The sequence below is a fragment of the Anomaloglossus baeobatrachus genome, chromosome 2 (assembly GCF_048569485.1).
Source record: "Anomaloglossus baeobatrachus isolate aAnoBae1 chromosome 2, aAnoBae1.hap1, whole genome shotgun sequence".
Classification (NCBI taxonomy): Eukaryota; Metazoa; Chordata; class Amphibia; order Anura; family Aromobatidae; genus Anomaloglossus; species Anomaloglossus baeobatrachus.
In genome coordinates, this window is record NC_134354.1 from 259,140,782 (window position 1) to 259,162,745 (window position 21,964).

Here is a 21,964-nt window from a genome sequence, read left to right on the forward strand (position 1 = left end):
TTTTACATAACATTTTGGATCACATATGCTGTGCTCTATGCTAAACATTTACCGTATTTTTCTGACTATAAGACGCACCGGACTATAAGAGGCACCCTGGTTTTAGAGGAGGAAAATAGAAAAATAAAATTTTAAGCAAAAAATGTGGTCATGACACACTGTTATGGGGCGAGGATCTGCTGCTGACACTGTTATGGGGGTAATGTCCCCAAATTCTCTACTAAGGTGCCGCATCCTGGTAATGATCCTCCTGCCTTGTATACAGTATATGTCCCTCATCCTGCTATATACCGTAATCCTGCCATATGGCCGTATCCTGCTATATACTGGCATATGGCCGCATCCTGCTATATAACCCCTCATGGCATATGGCCCCATCCTGCTATATACCCCCATCCTGCTCATAATATACCCCCATCCTGCTCATATGCCCCCATCCTGCTCATATGACCTCATCCTGCTCATATGACCCCATCCTGCTCATATGACCCCATCCTGCTCATATGACCCCATCCTGCTCATATGACCTCATCCTGCTCATATGACCTCATCCTGCTCATATGCCCCCATCCTGCTCATATGACCCCATCCTGCTCATATGACCCCATCCTGCTCATAATATACCCCCATCCTGGTGTATGGCCGCATCCTGTGGCACATAAAAAAAATAAACGTTCATACTCATCTCACCTTACCTCACTCCCTGCAGCATCGCTCGTCCTCCCGTCTGTGTCAGCGGCAGCGCCGCTGAGTGGCGCCGTCCCCGTTACCCTGCTGCATCGCGATCATCTCCTGTGTCTGTGCCGGCAGCTGCCGTGTGGACACGTGCGCACAGCGATGACGTCATCGCTGTGCGCGCCGCTAGTCTCCACCCAGCCGTCGGCATAGACACAGATGATCGCGATGCAGCAGGGTAGCGGGGACGGCTCCACTCAGCGGCGCTGCCGCTGACACAGACGGGAGGACGAGCGATGCTGCAGGGGAACGGTGAGTACTGTACACTGATTCACTGCTCCCCGCGCTGATGATGATGCGCTGGGAGCAGTGAATACAGCCGCACATGATCACTCCAGGCCGTAGTTGCCAGAGGTGATCATGCGGGCCGGCTGTTTATCCCCCGCCCATCTGTCAGTGCCTGCTTCAGCGCTGAGGGATGATGGGCGGGGGATGGGCGTGCATATTAAATGAGCGGGTCCACATGGTCACGGCAGGCTGCTACAGCCTGCTCGTGCCCCCGATGACCTGCTCCACCGCAGCACCCACATTCCCCGCAGCCACATTCAGACCATAAGAGGCACCCCCTACTTTCCCCCAACATTTGGGGGAAAAAAGTGCGTCTTATGGTCCGAAAAATACGGTACTTTTATTATTATTAGTTATTATAGCGCCATTTATTACATGGCGCTTTACATGTGAAAGGGGTATACATAATAGGGACAAGTACAATAATCATAAACAATACAAGGCACAGACAGGTACAGGAGGAGAGATGTCCCTGCCCGCGAGGGCTCAGTCTACAAGGGATAGGTGAGGATACAGTAGGTTAGGTTACTTCACGGTTTCCATCTAAATCTTGATTCAGATGACACCCCTGAGCGATTCATTCACTATAATGAGGCAGCAGAGTTACTTTGGACTCTGTTCAGCTGTGTCCTTTTCAGGAGGGCACAAAACTGTGGCTGACCGCGCTTTTATACCCCACTGGATCATGGGCAGTCTAAAATTACTGCATCTGCAAAATTATAGGGAATCTTGTATCAGGGGTTTTGTCTGAATGACATATTTTAGAAATTTACATGGAAACTCAGATGTAAGTGTGGTGCCCCTGTGGCGTCAGGTGCCACAGGGTACTGTATCCAGTTACAGGTGCAGTACTTATCCAGGGTTCCTGGGAGACCAGTGCCGGTAAACACCAAACAACACCATTCAAAACACACACATTTATTTGCCCTTTTTCCAGACTGGATAACAGGCTAGAGACAGATCTGATGATGGCCACCTATTGGTCAGGACTTATCCAGTCCCGCTAGTCAAAAACCTGGGAGGGGGAGGAGCCAGTCTGGACAGTTGACAGGGACATTTGAAAAGTCAGTCAGGAGTTGAAGTTGAATCAGGGAGGGTGTGAGGAGACTCAGGTCCAGTGAGAAACACGAGGTGTGACATCAGTGGGCTAAAGAAGTACAGTCGCCGGGGAGAGTACAGAGTCAGTACTCATAAGACCGAGCACAGGCGGGGTGCAGAGCCCTAGTTCAGGAGGACGCTTTAGGCTCACCTGTTAAGTCTGCCAGGTCAAGGGATCATCAATGTTCCCCATTGACATTAGAGTCCGGGGCACAGCAGCAAAGAGGGAACCTGGGAACTGGGACAGAGGTCCATCTCATTAAGAGGTTCAAGCTGCCTGCTATACGGGTCAGGACTGTGAGACCAGGAGGGGACCCCAAAACGCTTCAGGCCACGGGGTCCCGCCAATTACAGAAGGGTGCATGAAGGAAGAAAAATCTGCCTGTATACTACAAATTACAACTTGTTCTCACAGAAGACACCGCCGCTCCTGTCAGCTCCACGCAGCAAATGAGGTGAGTAGCGCGATCAGCTGAGCTGTCACTGAGGTTACCCGCGGCCACCGCTGGATCCAGTGGCGACCACCGGGTAATTCAGTGACAGCTCACCTGATCGCGCGGCTGTCTTCAGTTGCCGCGTGGAGGTGACAGGAGCGGCGGTGTCTTCTGCAGCTCCGGTCACCTTCATGCAGCAGAGCTGGATGCGACGCTGGAGGTCCGTGGATTACACCGGACATGGAGGGCTTTTTGGGGCTTATTAAATTGGTGATGATGAGGGAATTTGTTAGTGTTTTTCATTTCTAATAAATGATTTTTTCAGGTGTGTGTGTTTATTTACTGTAACTTACAGATTAATCATGGAAGGTATCTCGTGGAGATGCCTGACATGATTAATCTAGGATTTAGTGGCAGCTATGGGCTGCCATTAACTCCTTATTACCCCGATTTGCCAACGCACCAGGGCAAATCGGGAAGAGCCGGGTACAGTCCCAGAACTGTCGCATCTAATGTATGCGGCAATTCTGTGCGGCTGCTGACTGATATTGTTAGGCTGGGGGGCTCCCCATAACGTGGAGCTCCTCATCCTGAGAATACCAGCCTTCAGCTGTATGGCTTTATCTGGCTGGTATTAAAATTGATGGGGGAACACACGCCGTTTTTTTTAATTATTTAATTATTTATTTCACTGCACAGTATAGACACGCCCAGCGGCTGCTGTGATTGGGTGCAGTGAGACACATGTCACTCAGCGTGGGGGCGTGTCTCACTGCAACCAATCATAGGCGCAGGTGGGCGGGGAAAGTAGGGAATACGAGATTGTTTAATTATTTCAAAATAGTAAAAGCCGCCGGAGCAGTGTGAATGCCGTGCAGCGCCGCACCGGGGATCGGTGAGTATGAGAGAGGGCTGCTAACTTCAGTCACTCAAGGGATTAGCGGTCACCGGTGAGTCCTTCACGGGTGACCGCTAATCAGGACGCGGCACAGACAGAGCCGCAGCATGACAATGAAGTCGGGTGAAGATCACCCGAGTTCATTCTTTTTTTATCGTGCGGCTCTGTCTGTGTCTGCTGTCATCTGCCATTCAGCTCTGCTACATGGCTGTCTGTGTCTGCTGTCAGCGGCCATGTAGCAGAGCTGAATGGCAGATGACATAGTAAAAAATACGCATTACACACACATTACACACGCATTACACACGCTAGTAAAATCATTAATTTATTCAGAAAAAGCATCGCACTTGCATTGCACTCAGACCTAACGTGAACTAAAATCAGCCGAGTTTTTATCAGCCCAGTCGGACCGATTTTACTCGCATAGATGTGTTTCCAGCCTAATAGTAATCACAGGGGAGTTAGCATCAGATAATAGGCATCTATGTGTCAATATGAAACCATAAGTAGATATTGAATAGAGTTCATGAGTCCACTAAAATGGGACACAGAAATAATGAAGTTGTAATATAATGACCATGATAGGCCATAAAGTCACAAATGGATACCATTTAACACAATATGTCTAACACTTAGAAAAACTCCCACACATTTCAAAAGTTCAATATACCTGAAGCCATATTGCAAATAGCAAAGTGGGTCACGCGGTGGTCAGAGATCGTGGCCTAGAACCTCTACGCGCGTTTCACCGCTCTGGTTTCGTCAGGAGGGTTTACATTGTCGATGGAATCAGCTCTTGATGACGTCCTCCGATCAGAACTACCGTTCTTCACCAGAATCCCGGCGACTGTGAAACTCCTGAAAGGTCCTGCAGTTAACTATGTAGAAGGGCCTAAGGCAAAGAACGCACTTTGCCCAAATGGCAAAAACAATTGACATAGTTGTTTTTGCCATTTGAGTTTTGAACTGCAAAGCTGAGTTTTTGCCCAAATTTCTGCCACAAAAAGGCAGCATTTTGAACTGCATAGTGCGATCAAGAAAACCAAATTCCCATAGACCTTGCTTGAAAAGCAGAACACATCCATTTTGGCATTAAACCCTGCAGTTGAAAAAGCAGCAAAAAAGCAGGTAAAAAGCAGGTATAAAGCAAAGTGCGTTCTTAGCCTTAAACTGCTTAGTTGGTGCAGCTCCTGATCAGGAACTGCAAAATGTGGTAAAGGTGTGTGTGTAATTGTGCATGTAGCAGAACTGTGTGTGTACAATAAACACACTGCAGAGAAACACTAAATAGATTTACTACCTTTCTGTTCTACCCCATTACATTCTAATTTGGCTAGTTTCACACTTGCATTGAATGGCATCCGTTGCATTGAATGGCATCCGTTGCATTGCGTTGTGTGACGGGTGCAACGGATGTGTTGCATATAGTGGCACAATGGATGCAACGGATGCTGCAAAACAACGCAATTCGTTTTGGTTTTGTTTAGTTTTTTTTTTACAGTTTTACCGTCAGCAGACTGTTGTGAACGATCAGCTGATCGCTAACAGTAGTCCGCCGCCGGGTGATCAGCCGCTCACTCACAGTAGCCGGCCGCCGGGTGATCAGCCGATCACTCACAGTAGCGGCCGCCGGGTGATCAGCCGATCACTCACAGTAGCCGGCTGCCGGGTGATCAACCGATCACTCACAGTAGCCGGCCGCCGGGTGATCAGCTGATCGTTCGGTCACCGACAATGTGTGCGGGGGGCGGGAGCGGGGGGCGGAGTGCGGTGGGTGGAGCCGAGCAGGGCCATGGCTGAGGATGTCAGTGCCGCGGGGACTGCATCGCTGGGGGACAGGTGAGTGAGTGTGAGTGTGTGTGTGTGCGTGCGATTGTGTGTGTGTATACATACAAAGTGCGGGGAGGGGGCGGAGCCGAGCAGGGAAGTGTCGGGCTCCCGGCACACTTAACCAGGGTTCCTTGGTTACCCGATGTGTACCCTGGTTACGGGTGGAGGGAGCCAGAGAGAGCATGCGCAGTGAAATCCAAAGGATTCCGCTGCTCAAAAAAACGTTACATGCTGCGTTCCTTCCGCCCGACGCAGCGTCAAAATAACGACGCTGCGTCGTCCGGCGGATGCAACGCTGACACTTGCGTTACAGTGCGTCATCCATACAAGTCTATGGAGAATAGCGCAGTGCGTTAACGGACTGCACTATTCTCCATAGTGACGGACTCCGCTGAACGCAAGTGTGAAACTAGCCTTAGTGCTACTGACCCCTCCACTTTACACCACCAGGGAAGTTTTCAGAAAATAAAAATATTTTTCGCTGTCTAAATCTAGGGTGTGTCTTAGGACATAGTCACACGGATATATTACAAGGAGGATCGCATCACAATGCTTGGACTGGCTGAGGGCTCTCCTGACCCAAGCAATGTGTTCCTATGTAGCCGTCACGCTCATGTCATGAGAGCCGCCAGCAGGATCCGAGCATTATGATGCGATCCTCCTCCTTATAAGGCTGCTTTCACACATCCGGTTTTTGTTGAGCGGCACAATACGGTGCTTTGCAGAAAAAATGCAACTGTTTTTTTGCCGCCGGTTGCGTTTTTTCCGCATAGACTTGCGTTAGCGCCGTATTGTGCCGCATGGTCTTGCATTGCATCCGGTCCGGCATATTTAGCCCATGTGGCGGACGGATGTAACGTTGTCCGGCACGTTTTTTTCTGCGACGAAAAAACCGCATCCGGCGCGATTTACAATGCAAGCCTATGGACGCCAAATGCGGCGTCTTGCGGCAAAAACCGCATCCGGTGGACGAATGCGTTTTTTTGCACTGCGCATGCTCAGTATCAAGCCGCATCCGTCAAAAAACGGACGGGCCGCATGGAAAAACTTATGCAATGGATCAGTTTTTTTCGCCGCATCCGTCGCATAAGTTTTTGATCCGGATTGAGCCGCACTGCAAAAACTGGATGTGTGAAAGCGCCTAATATGTGTGTGTGACTGCGTCCATATGGTAAGAGCGTATTATAGTCCGAAATATATGGTTCCTCATTTTTTTATTAGTGTCTATTGCTGTGAGGCTCTTTCAATATTTTATATTCAATGTTTACATATTACAGCATTTCAGAGTGCAGTTGTATCCTATGGTTATATATCCCAGAGAGAAGGCCTGTAATAATACCGTATTTGCTCCTCATTGTGAACACATGAGCCTCTCTCCAGCCTGCAGACTAGTATGGGGGCTCCATGAGCTCCTGGAGTCTTCTCCATTTTAGTCACTAATGGGCTGTGTACATTGCAGTGACTGCTGTGAGATCCTCCCCTCAGCAGCCCCACTCTCCTCACCACTATGTATGTAGGATGGAGGCCTGCAATATTTCCTCCTCATTGTGAACACATGAGCCTCTCTCCAGCCTGCAGACTAGTATGGGGGCTCCATGAGCTCCTGGAATCTCCTCCATTTTAGTCACTAATGGGCTGTGTACATTGCAGTGACTGCTGTGAGATCCTCCCCTCAGCAGCCCCACTCTCCTCACCACTATGTATGTAGGATGGAGGCCTGCAATATTTCCTCCTCATTGTGAACACATGAGCCTCTCTCCAGCCTGCAGACTAGTATGGGGGCTCCATGAGCTCCTGGAATCTCCTCCATTTTAGTCACTAATGGGCTGTGTACATTGCAGTGACTGCTGTGAGATCCTCCCCTCAGCAGCCCCACTCTCCTCACCACTATGTATGTAGGATTGAGGCCTGCAATATTTCCTCCTCATTGTGAACACATGGCCCTCTCTCCAGCCTGCAGTCTCTATGAGCTCCTGGAATCACCTCCACTCCAGTCACGTCACTAATGAGCCGTGTACATTGCAGTGAAGAATGTAGAATGGAGGCCCTCGCAGGAACACATCCATTCTAGCCTAAGCTCACTGCTATTCCCTGGGGCCGGCTGTGCAGCGTGCAGTACGCTATGGTAGACTAGAATCCTACCCTCCGTCGACGTCATTCCAGACATGCGCAGTTCAGTTATTAGCGCTGATATTTGACCACGTGACAAGAGGGTAATAGGAAGTGAGGGAGAAGGCGTGCGCAGGCGCAGTCGTGTGACCGGAAGTTTGGGGTGACATACCATGCTGCAGGCGGAAGTAGTGCGAGAAGAGGTCATGATGGCGCCTGGCGGTGCGGAGATGAGTGCTGGTGGACGAGGCTGGGTTCGCGGAGCCTATAAGTTTGTAACTGACAGGAATGACTTCCGCCGGTGAGAAGCGGACAGGTGAAGGGGCGGGCGGGTGTCATGGCGACAGACTCATGTGTCTCTGCTTTCCAGGAACCTCCTTGTGAACCTCGGCCTGTTCGTTGCTGGTGTCTGGGCAGCTAGGAACATGTTTGACATAGACTTGATGGCTCCGCAGCCGGGAATCTGATGGCCGAAGCTGCAGGTACGTGCTTTCAGTCTCCTCTCCCGTCCTGTGCACATGGCCGTGCGGTCCCCCTGCTGTCAGTCTCCTCTCCCGTCCTGTGCACGTGGCCGTGCGGTCCCCCTGCTGTCAGTCTCCTCTCCCGTCCTGTGCACATGGCCGTGCGGTCCCCCTGCTGTCAGTCTCCTCTCCCGTCCTGTGCACGTGGCCGTGCGGTCCCCCTGCTGTCAGTCTCCTCTCCCGTCCTGTGCACGTGGCCGTGCGGTCCCCCTGCTGTCAGTCTCCTCTCCCGTCCTGTGCACGTGGCCGTGCGGTCCCCCTGCTGTTAGTCTCCTCTCCCGTCCTGTGCACATGGCCGTGCGGTCCCCCTGCTGTCAGTCTCCTCTCCCGTCCTGTGCACGTGGCCGTGCGGTCCCTCTGCTTTCAGTCTCCTCTCCCGCCCTGTGCACATGGCTGTGCGGTCCCCCTGCTGTCAGTCTCCTCTCCCGTCCTGTGCACGTGGCCGTGCGGTCCCCCTGCTGTCAGTCTCCTCTCCCGTCCTGTGCACGTGGCCGTGCGGTCCCCCTGCTGTCAGTCTCCTCTCCCGTCCTGTGCACGTGGCCGTGCGGTCCCCCTGCTGTCAGTCTCCTCTCCCGTCCTGTGCACGTGGCCGTGCGGTCCCCCTGCTGTTAGTCTCCTCTCCCGTCCTGTGCACATGGCCGTGCGGTCCCCCTGCTGTCAGTCTCCTCTCCCGTCCTGTGCACGTGGCCGTGCGGTCCCCCTGCTGTCAGTCTCCTCTCCCGTCCTGTGCACGTGGCCGTGCGGTCCCCCTGCTGTCAGTCTCCTCTCCCGTCCTGTGCACGTGGCCGTGCGGTCCCCCTGCTGTCAGTCTCCTCTCCCGTCCTGTGCACGTGGCCGTGCGGTCCCCCTGCTGTCAGTCTCCTCTCCCGTCCTGTGCACGTGGCCGTGCGGTCCCCCTGCTGTTAGTCTCCTCTCCCGTCCTGTGCACGTGGCCGTGCGGTCCCCCTGCTGTCAGTCTCCTCTCCCGTCCTGTGCACGTGGCCGTGCGGTCCCCCTGCTGTCAGTCTCCTCTCCCGTCCTGTGCACGTGGCCGTGCGGTCCCCCTGCTGTCAGTCTCCTCTCCCGTCCTGTGCACGTGGCCGTGCGGTCCCCCTGCTGTCAGTCTCCTCTCCCGTCCTGTGCACGTGGCCGTGCGGTCCCCCTGCTGTTAGTCTCCTCTCCCGTCCTGTGCACGTGGCCGTGCGGTCCCCCTGCTGTTAGTCTCCTCTCCCGTCCTGTGCACGTGGCCGTGCGGTCCCCCTGCTGTCAGTCTCCTCTCCCGTCCTGTGCACGTGGCCGTGCGGTCCCCCTGCTGTCAGTCTCCTCTCCCGTCCTGTGCACGTGGCCGTGCGGTCCCCCTGCTGTTAGTCTCCTCTCCCGTCCTGTGCACGTGGCCGTGCGGTCCCCCTGCTGTCAGTCTCCTCTCCCGTCCTGTGCACATGGCCGTGCGGTCCCCCTGCTGTCAGTCTCCTCTCACGGACTGTGATACTTTTTATACCTTGTGTCCTTGGATGTTTAGCGCAACACAAATCTTCCCATTACCGGTAGCCTTTTCTGATTTTGGAAATGGTCTCCTCCCCTCTCCTTTGTATGGAAGGCGCTCTACACAGCCTTCAGGACAGTGTTACCGACTGGTGGCTGTGCAGACGTAAGACCACTCCCATCATGCCCCCTAGCATTAACTGACACTGAGGGCATGATGGGGGTTTAGTTTTGCAACAGTTAGAGTGGAACAGATTGTGGGACACTACTTTAGGTGCTTTCATCCAAATTTTCACCCCCCCCCCCCCTCCTAAAAGGAAAAAACAACCTTAGGCTATGTGCGCACTTACCGGATTTTGCCGCGGATTTGCTGCATGTTTCGCTGCAGAAAATGTTCATAACATCTCTGCAGTGAATCACCAGCAAATCCTATGGAGAAAAAAAATCCTGTGCGCACTGGGCGGAATTTGACAGCTGCATGTTTTGCTGCGGGAATCCCGCAGCAAAAACAAGTGCATGTCACTTCTTTTCCGCACATCGCTGCGGGATTTCACTCCATTGACTCCAATGTTAATCATGAAATCCCGCAGGGAATAACGCAGGCAGCAAATTCTGTGCGGTTCACTGCGTTTTCCTGCGTTATTCCCTGCGGTATTTCGCGGTTTACCTCCGGTAATGTGCATCGCTTGTCTGCGGTTTTGCAGGGAAGTGATGTCATTACAGGAAGAGGAAGCCGTGCAGAGAGTAAACACAAACACATCACAGACACACACACATCACAGACACACACACACATCACAGACACACACACACATCACAGACACACACACACACACATCACAGACACACACACACACATCACAGACACACACACACACATCACAGACACACACACACACATCACAGACACACACACACACATCACAGACACACACACACACACACACACACATCACAGACACACACACACACACACACACATCACAGACACACACACACACACACACACATCACAGACACACACACACACACACATCACAGACACACACACACACACACATCACAGACACACACACACACACACACATCACAGACACACACACACACACACACATCACAGACACACACACACACACACATCACAGACACACACACACACACACACATCACAGACACACACACACACACACACATCACAGACACACACACACACATCACAGACACACACACACACACATCACAGACACACACACACACACATCACAGACACACACACACACACATCACAGACACACACACACACACATCACAGACACACACACACACATCACAGACACACACACACACACATCACAGACACACACACACACACATCACAGACACACACACACACACACATCACAGACACACACACACACACACATCACAGACACACACACACACACACATCACAGACACACACACACATCACAGACACACACACACATCACAGACACACACACACACACATCACAGACACACACACACACATCACAGACACACACACACACATCACAGACACACACACACACATCACAGACACACACACACACATCACAGACACACACACACACACACACACACACACACATCACAGACACACACACACACACACACACATCACAGACACACACACACACACACACATCACAGACACACACACACACACACATCACAGACACACACACACACACACATCACAGACACACACACACACACACATCACAGACACACACACACACACACACATCACAGACACACACACACACACACACATCACAGACACACACACACACACATCACAGACACACACACACACATCACAGACACACACACACACACACACATCACACACACACACACACACACATCACAGACACACACACACACATCACAGACACACACACACACATCACAGACACACACACACACACATCACAGACACACACACACACACATCACAGACACACACACACACACATCACAGACACACACACACACACATCACAGACACACACACACACACATCACAGACACACACACACACATCACAGACACACACACACACACATCACAGACACACACACACACACATCACAGACACACACACACACACACATCACAGACACACACACACACACACATCACAGACACACACACACACACACATCACAGACACACACACACACACATCACAGACACACACACACACATCACAGACACACACACACACATCACAGACACACACACACACACATCACAGACACACACACACACACATCACAGACACACACACACACACATCACAGACACACACACACACACACATCACAGACACACACACACACACATCACAGACACACACACACACACATCACAGACACACACACACACACATCACAGACACACACACACATCACAGACACACACACACACATCACAGACACACACACACACACACACACACATCACAGACACACACACACACACACACACACACACATCACAGACACACACACACACACACACACATCACAGACACACACACACACACACACACATCACAGACACACACACACACACACACACATCACAGACACACACACACACACACACATCACAGACACACACACACACACACACACATCACAGACACACCACAGACACACACACACACACACACACACATCACAGACACACACACACACACACACACACATCACAGACACACACACACACACACACACACATCACAGACACACACACACACACACACACACACATCACAGACACACACACACACACATCACAGACACACACACATCACAGACACACACACACACACACACATCACAGACACACACACACACACACACACACACATCACAGACACACACACACACACACACACACACATCACAGACACACCACAGACACACACACACACACACACACACATCACAGACACACACACACACACACACATCACAGACACACACACACACACACACACATCACAGACACACACACACACATCACAGACACACACACACACACACACACATCACAGACACACACACACACACACACACACATCACAGACACACACACACACACATCACAGACACACACACACACACACACACACATCACAGACACACACACACACACATCACAGACACACACACACATCACAGACACACACACACACACACACATCACAGACACACACACACACACACACACACATCACAGACACACACACACACACATCACAGACACACACACACACACACACACATCACAGACACACACACACACACACACATCACAGACACACACACACACACACACATCACAGACACACACACACACACACACACATCACAGACACACACACACACATCACAGACACACACACACACATCACAGACACACACACACACACATCACAGACACACACACACACACATCACAGACACACACACACACACACACACACACACACACACACACACACATCACAGACACACACACACACATCACAGACACACACACACACATCACAGACACACACACACACATCACAGACACACACACACACACACATCACAGACACACACACACACACACATCACAGACACACACACACACACATCACAGACACACAGACACACACACACACATCACAGACACACACACACACATCACAGACACACACACACACATCACAGACACACACACACACACATCACAGACACACACACACACACATCACAGACACACACACACACACACACACACACACACACACACACACACATCACAGACACACACACACACATCACAGACACACACACACACATCACAGACACACACACACACATCACAGACACACACACACACACACATCACAGACACACACACACACACACACATCACAGACACACACACACACACATCACAGACACACAGACACAGACACACACACATCACAGACACACACACACACACACACACACATCACAGACACACCACAGACACACACACACACACACACATCACAGACACACACACACACACACACACACATCACAGACACACACACACACACACACACATCACAGACACACACACACACACACATCACAGACACACACACACACACATCACAGACACACACACACATCACAGACACACACACACACACACACATCACAGACACACACACACACACACACACATCACAGACACACACACACACACACACACATCAGACACACACACACACACACACACATCAGACACACACACACACACACACACATCAGACACACACACACACACACACACATCACAGACACACACACACACACATCACAGACACACACACACACACACATCACAGACACACACACACACACACATCACAGACACACACACACACACACACACATCACAGACACACACACACACATCACAGACACACACACACACATCACAGACACACACACACACACACACACACATCAGACACACACACACACACACACACACACACACACACACATCACAGACACACACACACACACACATCACAGACACACAGACACACACACACATCACAGACACACACATCACATCACAGACAGACACACACACACATCACATCACAGACACACACACACACACACATCACAGACACACACACACACACACACACACACACATCACAGACACACATCACAGACACACAGACACACACACACACATCACAGACACACACACACACATCACAGACACACACACACACATCACAGACACACACACACACACATCACAGACACACACACACACACATCACAGACACACACACACACACACACACACACACACACACACACACACATCACAGACACACACACACACATCACAGACACACACACACACATCACAGACACACACACACACACACATCACAGACACACACACACACACACACATCACAGACACACACACACACACATCACAGACACACAGACACAGACACACACACATCACAGACACACACACACACACACACACACATCACAGACACACCACAGACACACACACACACACACACATCACAGACACACACACACACACACACACACATCACAGACACACACACACACACACACACATCACAGACACACACACACACACACACACACACATCACAGACACACACACACACACATCACAGACACACACACACATCACAGACACACACACACATCACAGACACACACACACACACACACACATCACAGACACACACACACACACACACACATCAGACACACACACACACACACACACATCACAGACACACACACACACACATCACAGACACACACACACACACACATCACAGACACACACACACACACACATCACAGACACACACACACACACACACACATCACAGACACACACACACACATCACAGACACACACACACACATCACAGACACACACACACACACACACACACATCAGACACACACACACACACACACACACACACACACACACATCACAGACACACACACACACACACACATCACAGACACACACACACACACACACACATCACAGACACACACACACACACACATCACAGACACACAGACACACACACACATCACAGACACACACATCACATCACAGACAGACACACATCACATCACAGACACACACACACACACACATCACAGACACACACACACACACACACACACACACATCACAGACACACACACACATCACAGACACACACACACACACACATCACAGACACACACACACACACATCACAGACACACACACACACACACACACATCACAGACACACACACACATCACAGACACACACATCACAGACACACACACACACACATCACAGACACACACACACACACACACATCACAGACACACACACACACACACACACACATCACAGACACACACACACATCACAGACACACACACACACACACACACACACACACACACACACACACACACACACACACATATCACAGACACACACACACACACACATCACAGACACACACACATCACAGACACACACACACATCACAGACACACACACACACACACACACACACACACACACATCACAGACACACACACACACACACACACACATCACAGACACACAGACACAGACACACACACATCACAGACACACAGACACACACACACATCACAGACACACACACACACACACACACATCACAGACACACACACACACACACATCACAGACACACACACATCACAGACACACACACACACACACACACACACATCACAGACACACACACACACACACACATCACAGACACACACACACACACACACATCACAGACACACACACACACACACACATCACAGACACACACACACACACACACATCACAGACACACACACACACACACACATCACAGACACACACACACACACATCACAGACACACACACACACACACACACATCACAGACACACACACACACACACATCACAGACACACACACACACACACACACATCACAGACACACACACACACACACACACATCACAGACACACACACACACACATCACAGACACACACACACACACACACACATCACAGACACACACACACACACACAGACACACACACACACACATCACAGACACACAGACACACACACACACATCACAGACACACAGACACACACACACACACATCACAGACACAGACACACACACACATCACAGACACACAGACACAGACACACACACACATCACAGACACACAGACACAGACACACACACACATCACAGACACACACATCACATCACAGACAGACACACACACACATCACATCACAGACAGACACACACACACACACACATCACATCACAGACACACACACACACACATCACATCACAGACAGACACACACACACACACATCACATCACAGACAGACACACACACACACACATCACATCACAGACACACACACACACACACACACACATCACAGACACACACACACACACTCACATCACAGACACACACACACACACTCACATCACATCACAGACACACACACACACACTCACATCACATCACAGACACACACACACACACATCACATCACAGACACAGATCACACATAGAAAGAAAACAGAAATATAGGAAAAAAAGGACGTGGGCTCCGCTGCATATTTACCTTCCAGCCGAGGTAAGCACACAGCGGCGGCCCGGTATTCTCAGGCTGGGGAGGGAGAGGGGCAGGGATAATGTCCCCCGCCTCACTCCCCCTCCGGCAGCCGAGAATATCAGCCGCAGCTGCCCCCGGCACTGTCGCATGCATTATGCGGCAATACCGGCGTGTCCTCGGCTCTTCTTGCCACCGTGTAGCAGTGGTGGCAAGGTAATACAAGGGGTTAATGGTGATGGGGGATCACCGCCATTAACCCCAGGCTTGATCATGGCAGCGTCTATGTGACAGCTGACATGATCAACCCGTAAGTAAAGTGAATAAAACACAGACACCGAAAAATCCTTTATTTTAAATAAAACAAACAAGCCTCGTTCACCATTTTATTACCCCCCCCAAACAAAGCTCCGGCGTAATCCAGGTCCGACGTCCTGCACTGCTGACATCCAGCCGCGATGTGTCACTGACACAGCGCTGAATGCAGCAGACAGCAGAGGTAATTACCGGTCATTTCCCACGGCCGGTAATGTGAACTCACTGCCGACCGTGGGAAATGCAGCGATCTGTCCTCTATCTATCCCTCTATCTATCCCTCTGTCTGTCTGTCTATCTATCTATCCCTCTATCTATTCTTCTATCTACTATCTCAGAATTAAATGACTTTTTTTTTTTTTTTTTTCAATGTGCTTTATTGCATTGAATGCAATAAAGCACATCCCAACCCGCACGCGGCAAAACCGCGGCAATACCGCGAATAATACCGCGGTAAAACCGCAGCAAACCGCATGCGGTTTTCGGGTGCGGTTTCCCGCGGTTTTTTACCGCGGGTGCGGTAATCTTTGAGGGCATGCGGAATTTTCTCAAGAAAATTCCACTTCCCAGTGCGCACAGGGCCTTAAGCCCAGTTTTCAGTGCTAGCTTAGTTTTTCACATCCTCTCACCCCCATCATTATTGGGAATATTCACTCTGCAGTATTGATGACCTATTCTTTGGGTACCACATCATATTGGTGGGGTTCACAGTGTGCCTGTCAAAGACCTTTGGGGATCATTTAAATCTTATTCTTTTTTTCTTTTAAATTTTATTCTGAATTCTCCTGTAACTGAGGTTGGTATATTAGGCCCAGTAACAGATAATTATCAACCTCCTGCTTCTCCAGGAGCTGACTTGGTCTTCTATTACCCAGGAGCTCCCGCTCCCTCCCTACACCCATTGGATACATCATTGCAGGGTCCAGTGGAGTAACCTTTGTTAGAGCTTCTTTGTTTTTCGTATACAGTGATCAGGAAGGCAGGCCTGGTAACAAACAGTCTCTGCCTTCTGTAGGGTGAGTCGAGTGTGTCTGATAGCCGACTTGATTGCGTACATCTGCTTTACTATGTACTGAAGTTTTGGGACGTTGCTGCAGATTGGAATGAGGACATTTATCTTCTCTGGGTTATCTGGAAATAAAAAAGCACTGTCATCAATTTTATTTTTTTAATCTTTTCTATCTATGTAATGTGCTATGGGTTCGTTAATATATTTGCTGATCATTGTCTTCTTGGTATCTAGCACTGCTCCAGTCATTTTCTAGGTGACGGGACTTAAATTCTGGCATAGGAAATAATTGAAATGCAGACAATTCGTTCCACAACCCAAAAATACTGTATTTATACAAACTTATTACAGTAATATAAAATGTACTGTATTCACAATTACAGTAATACAAAATACTGTACAGTAAAAAACGTAAAACAAATTAAACTGCAGTTTAGCTTACTGTAGAATTGTTGGTGTGTGGGAGGTACTATAGAGATAATTTTATGTATAGATGACAACCTTTATTCTAGTACAATACAAAAAAACACCCAAATCTATTCTCTCCAAAATAAGGGCAGAACTAAGCCAAATCTGGGGTAGGAATACTTCACAGGCAGATTACAGTATAAGCAATGTGCTGTACTGGTTAGCAGAAAGTACAATACTGTATCCACAAATGCAAATTGATAAAAATACTATATAGTATATACTGTACAATGGTATACTGTATACACTACATATATACAGAAAGTTACCCCCAGAGCGGGTCAGAGCTTGGTGAAAGGACAGAACCAGAAGTATTCACTGACTATTTTCTCGTATTGCAAAGCATTGCTCTTAAACCAAAACATTTTCAGAAAGCTTTGCTTGTCTTGAAAAACGCTCTCAAACCAAGATACTCTTAATCCAAGGTTCCACTGTCCTTTTTATCTTTCTAGAGTAGTTGTGTTTTTGTTTTTTTTCCTTTTCCTCTACACACTTACACATTTACACACTCTTACACTCTTACACTCTTACACACTCTTACACACTTACACACTCTTACACACTTACACACACACACTTACTTCAGCCGAGGAGCACACTGATAGCGAGGGAGAGGATCTCGCCTTCCTCTTCTTCTTCCAGTGATACCAAACAACCACACAGACGCCCCAGAACACCATATGAGCCAAAGCCCTCCATTAGTATCCACCCATCGACTTCATTCATACCAAGCTTTGAGCCTTAGATTCCCGATTGTATGGCCCAGTCAGGAATCCAATTTGACACAGCTGACCTCAGAAATTGACTTTCAGTCTTTTTGTCTGAAGATTTGGTAAATCTTATTGTGGTCCAGACAAATTTCTTGCCCACAACCGCACTTCATCATTTGCTTACTGGACTCCCATAGATGCAGTGGAAATGGAGATTTGGGGCCTTGTTCTTTACATTGTGTGATATAACAGTCTGATTTAAAGGCATAAAAATTAAGTTAGAAAATTGCCAAATTTCCAATTATTTTTGCAAATGCAAAAAATATCGACCTAAATTTACCACTATCATAAAGAACAATGTTACGAAAAAAAAGAAACTCAGAATCACTGGGATCCGTTGAAGCGTTCCAGAGCTATAAGCTCATAAAGTGATACTGGTTTAGAATTGAAAAGAAACGGCTGGGTCAGGAAGCTGAGAACAGGCTGGGGGGGGAAGGGGTTAATGCTTTACCGAGTTCAAATATGGTGACTATTCCCTTTACTGTGCATGGACCTAAAATAGGACGTTGTAGAAGCTCCTGTTCGTGTCCTATATTAACAGTGTTTCTCCAATCAGTAAAGCGAACGTCTCTGGTATAATGGACCAATCGCTTTGTTCTGTCACACTCTTCCTATACCTTATGTGTAATGTTTGTTTTGTTTTTTGTTTTTTTGTCTTTTGCAGTTCTTTTCATTCCCTCACATCTGCATGGAAAATGGTGTGCCGTCTGTTCCCCCTTACACGGTGTCTGGATCTACATTGTGTGATGGCTAGACCTTGAGGACCAATCCCATGCAGCTGGAAGATCACTGACAACATTGTACTTGGAAGCCCTGTTACTTTCTGTGTACCAGGGATCGGTGTGCTGACCAAGATGAATAAAAATATTTATTGTCTTATAGAATAGGAAACTTATTTATTCATTTTTCACAGAGTGTAAAATGGTAAAGCTTTACAAAAATGATAAAAACATCTTTGCCATACCTCCTAATATTGCGTTTTTTCATATAGTCTGCTCATGTATGTTTTTGTTTTGTTCATCTTTAACCCCTTAGCGACTCATGACGTACTGGTTACGTCATGGATCGTGAGGTTAATCCCCGCCCCCTGCCGTGGCTATCTGCGTACATATCAGCTGATTTCAACAGCTGATGTGTGACCTGCTAGTCGCGAGTGGAATCTCTTCCACCCGCGACTATTAACTCATTACATCTCGCTGGCAGCGAGATGTATATGCACGCAGCCATTATGACTTACCCCACCCCCATCAGAAGTCATGTGACGTGATCACGTGTCTTCCGGTGGTTGCCATGGTAGCACATGGTCATGTGATGACGTCAGTAGCTAACAGGAGTCGCTTGCTCTCAGTGCCGGAATACAGCCGGCATTGAAAGTAATGCAGCATATCTGCAGATCTCTGCTATGTAGCTGTGATCTGGAGATATGGAAGAGCGATCAGATTGCTGATCCATATAGTCTCCTAAGGGACCTAGTAAAATAAAAAAAAATTAAAAATAACTTTAAAAAAAAAAAAAAAAAGATAAGCCTAAAAGTTCAAATCACCCCCCTTTCGCCCCAATGAAAATTAAAGGGTTTAAAAAAAATAAAAATATACATATTTGGTATTGTCGCTTTCAGAAATGCCCGGTCTATCAAAATATAAAATCAATTAATCTGATTGGAATTTTTTTTGCCGCTACGCCATTTACCAAATGCCAAAATTTGTGTTTTGTTTGTTTGTTTGTTTTTTTTTTAAAGTCGCTGCAAAATGCAATAACAGGCGATCAAAACGTAGCATCTGCGCCAAAATGGTACCGTTAACACTCGGCTCAAGATGCAAAAAATAAGCTCACTAAGCCATTGATCCAGAAAAATGAGAACGCTACGGGTTTTGGAAAATGGCGCAAAATGTGCGGGTTTTTTTACAAACTTGTGAGGTTTTTTTTAACCCCTTAGATACAAGGAAACCTATTCATCTTTGTTTCTTGCAAACTCGCACCAACTTCAGGCATCCCAGCGACACATCAAAGGGGGTTCAGGTGAATAAACATACAAAAGGAAGGACTTGGTGTGAGCATACAATGTATGTATTGCACATAGTTGTAATTATATAGATAATAAAAATGGGTACAGTCTTATCATGAATGGATAAATGTAGGTTACATTTGATATTATAAGGAATGTAGGCAAGAATATTATATTAAAGTGACCAGTGCACATACCTCAAATATGTCTCTAAGAAAAATAAACAGTAAACTGCCTACATCCCAATAGGTGATTTAAAGTGTCAGATGCATAAATGACCCGAAAATGCGGGGCATTGTAGTTACCATTTAGCACAGGTACCCACCAATAAAGTGCAGATGTCAGCATCCTTCCCTGATGAAGCTGCTAACGGGACGCACAGACTTCCGGATGGCGAAAAACTTGGTGGGGTGGAATTTTCCATCCTGGGATCTGGTTGTTTGGGACTCTGGTACTGATATCTGCACTTTATTGGTGGGTACCTGTGCTAAATGGTAACTACAATGTCCCGCGTTTTCGGGTCATTTATGCATCTGACACTTTAAATCATCTATTGGGATGTAGGCAGTTTACTGTTTATTTTTCTTTGAGACATATTTGAGTTATATAATATTCTTGCCTACATTCCTTTATAATATCAAATGTAACCTCCATTTATGATAAGACTCTACCCGTTTTTATTATCTACTAGCTGTAGTACC

The 21,964-nt window shown here is 48.4% G+C and overlaps 1 protein-coding gene and 1 long non-coding RNA gene across 3 annotated transcripts in view; one reads left to right on the forward strand and one right to left on the reverse strand.

The window, feature by feature from the left end:
• The window catches only part of LOC142289807 (uncharacterized), a 72,698-nt gene extending 65,235 nt beyond the window's left edge, over positions 1–7,463 (reverse strand). Inside the window, exon 1 of one of the 2 annotated variants that reach the window (XR_012750165.1) lies at positions 7,426–7,463. This is a non-coding gene — a long non-coding RNA (uncharacterized LOC142289807). Of the gene's footprint in view, positions 1–4,123; positions 4,213–7,425 lie in introns of those variants that run through there. The other variant, XR_012750166.1, reaches the window with a different exon arrangement.
• Positions 7,464–7,556: 93 nt separating this feature from the next.
• TOMM6 (translocase of outer mitochondrial membrane 6) lies at positions 7,557–20,142 on the forward strand. The gene is made up of 3 exons (XM_075333736.1): positions 7,557–7,693; positions 7,763–7,874; positions 19,923–20,142. Exons 1-2 carry the CDS (start codon positions 7,566–7,568, stop codon positions 7,857–7,859), a joined length of 225 nt encoding a protein of 74 aa, XP_075189851.1. The 5' UTR covers positions 7,557–7,565; the 3' UTR covers positions 7,860–7,874; positions 19,923–20,142.
• Positions 20,143–21,964: the final 1,822 nt, after the last annotated feature.

Coding starts and splice junctions, on each gene's coding strand:
- TOMM6 (XM_075333736.1), top strand. CDS start 7,566: ATGCTGCAGGCGGAAGTAGTGCGAGAAGAGGTCATGATGGCGCCTGGC. Junction 7,694..7,762: donor GACAGGAATGACTTCCGCCG/GTGAGAAGCGGA, acceptor TCTGCTTTCCAG/GAACCTCCTTGTGAACCTCG.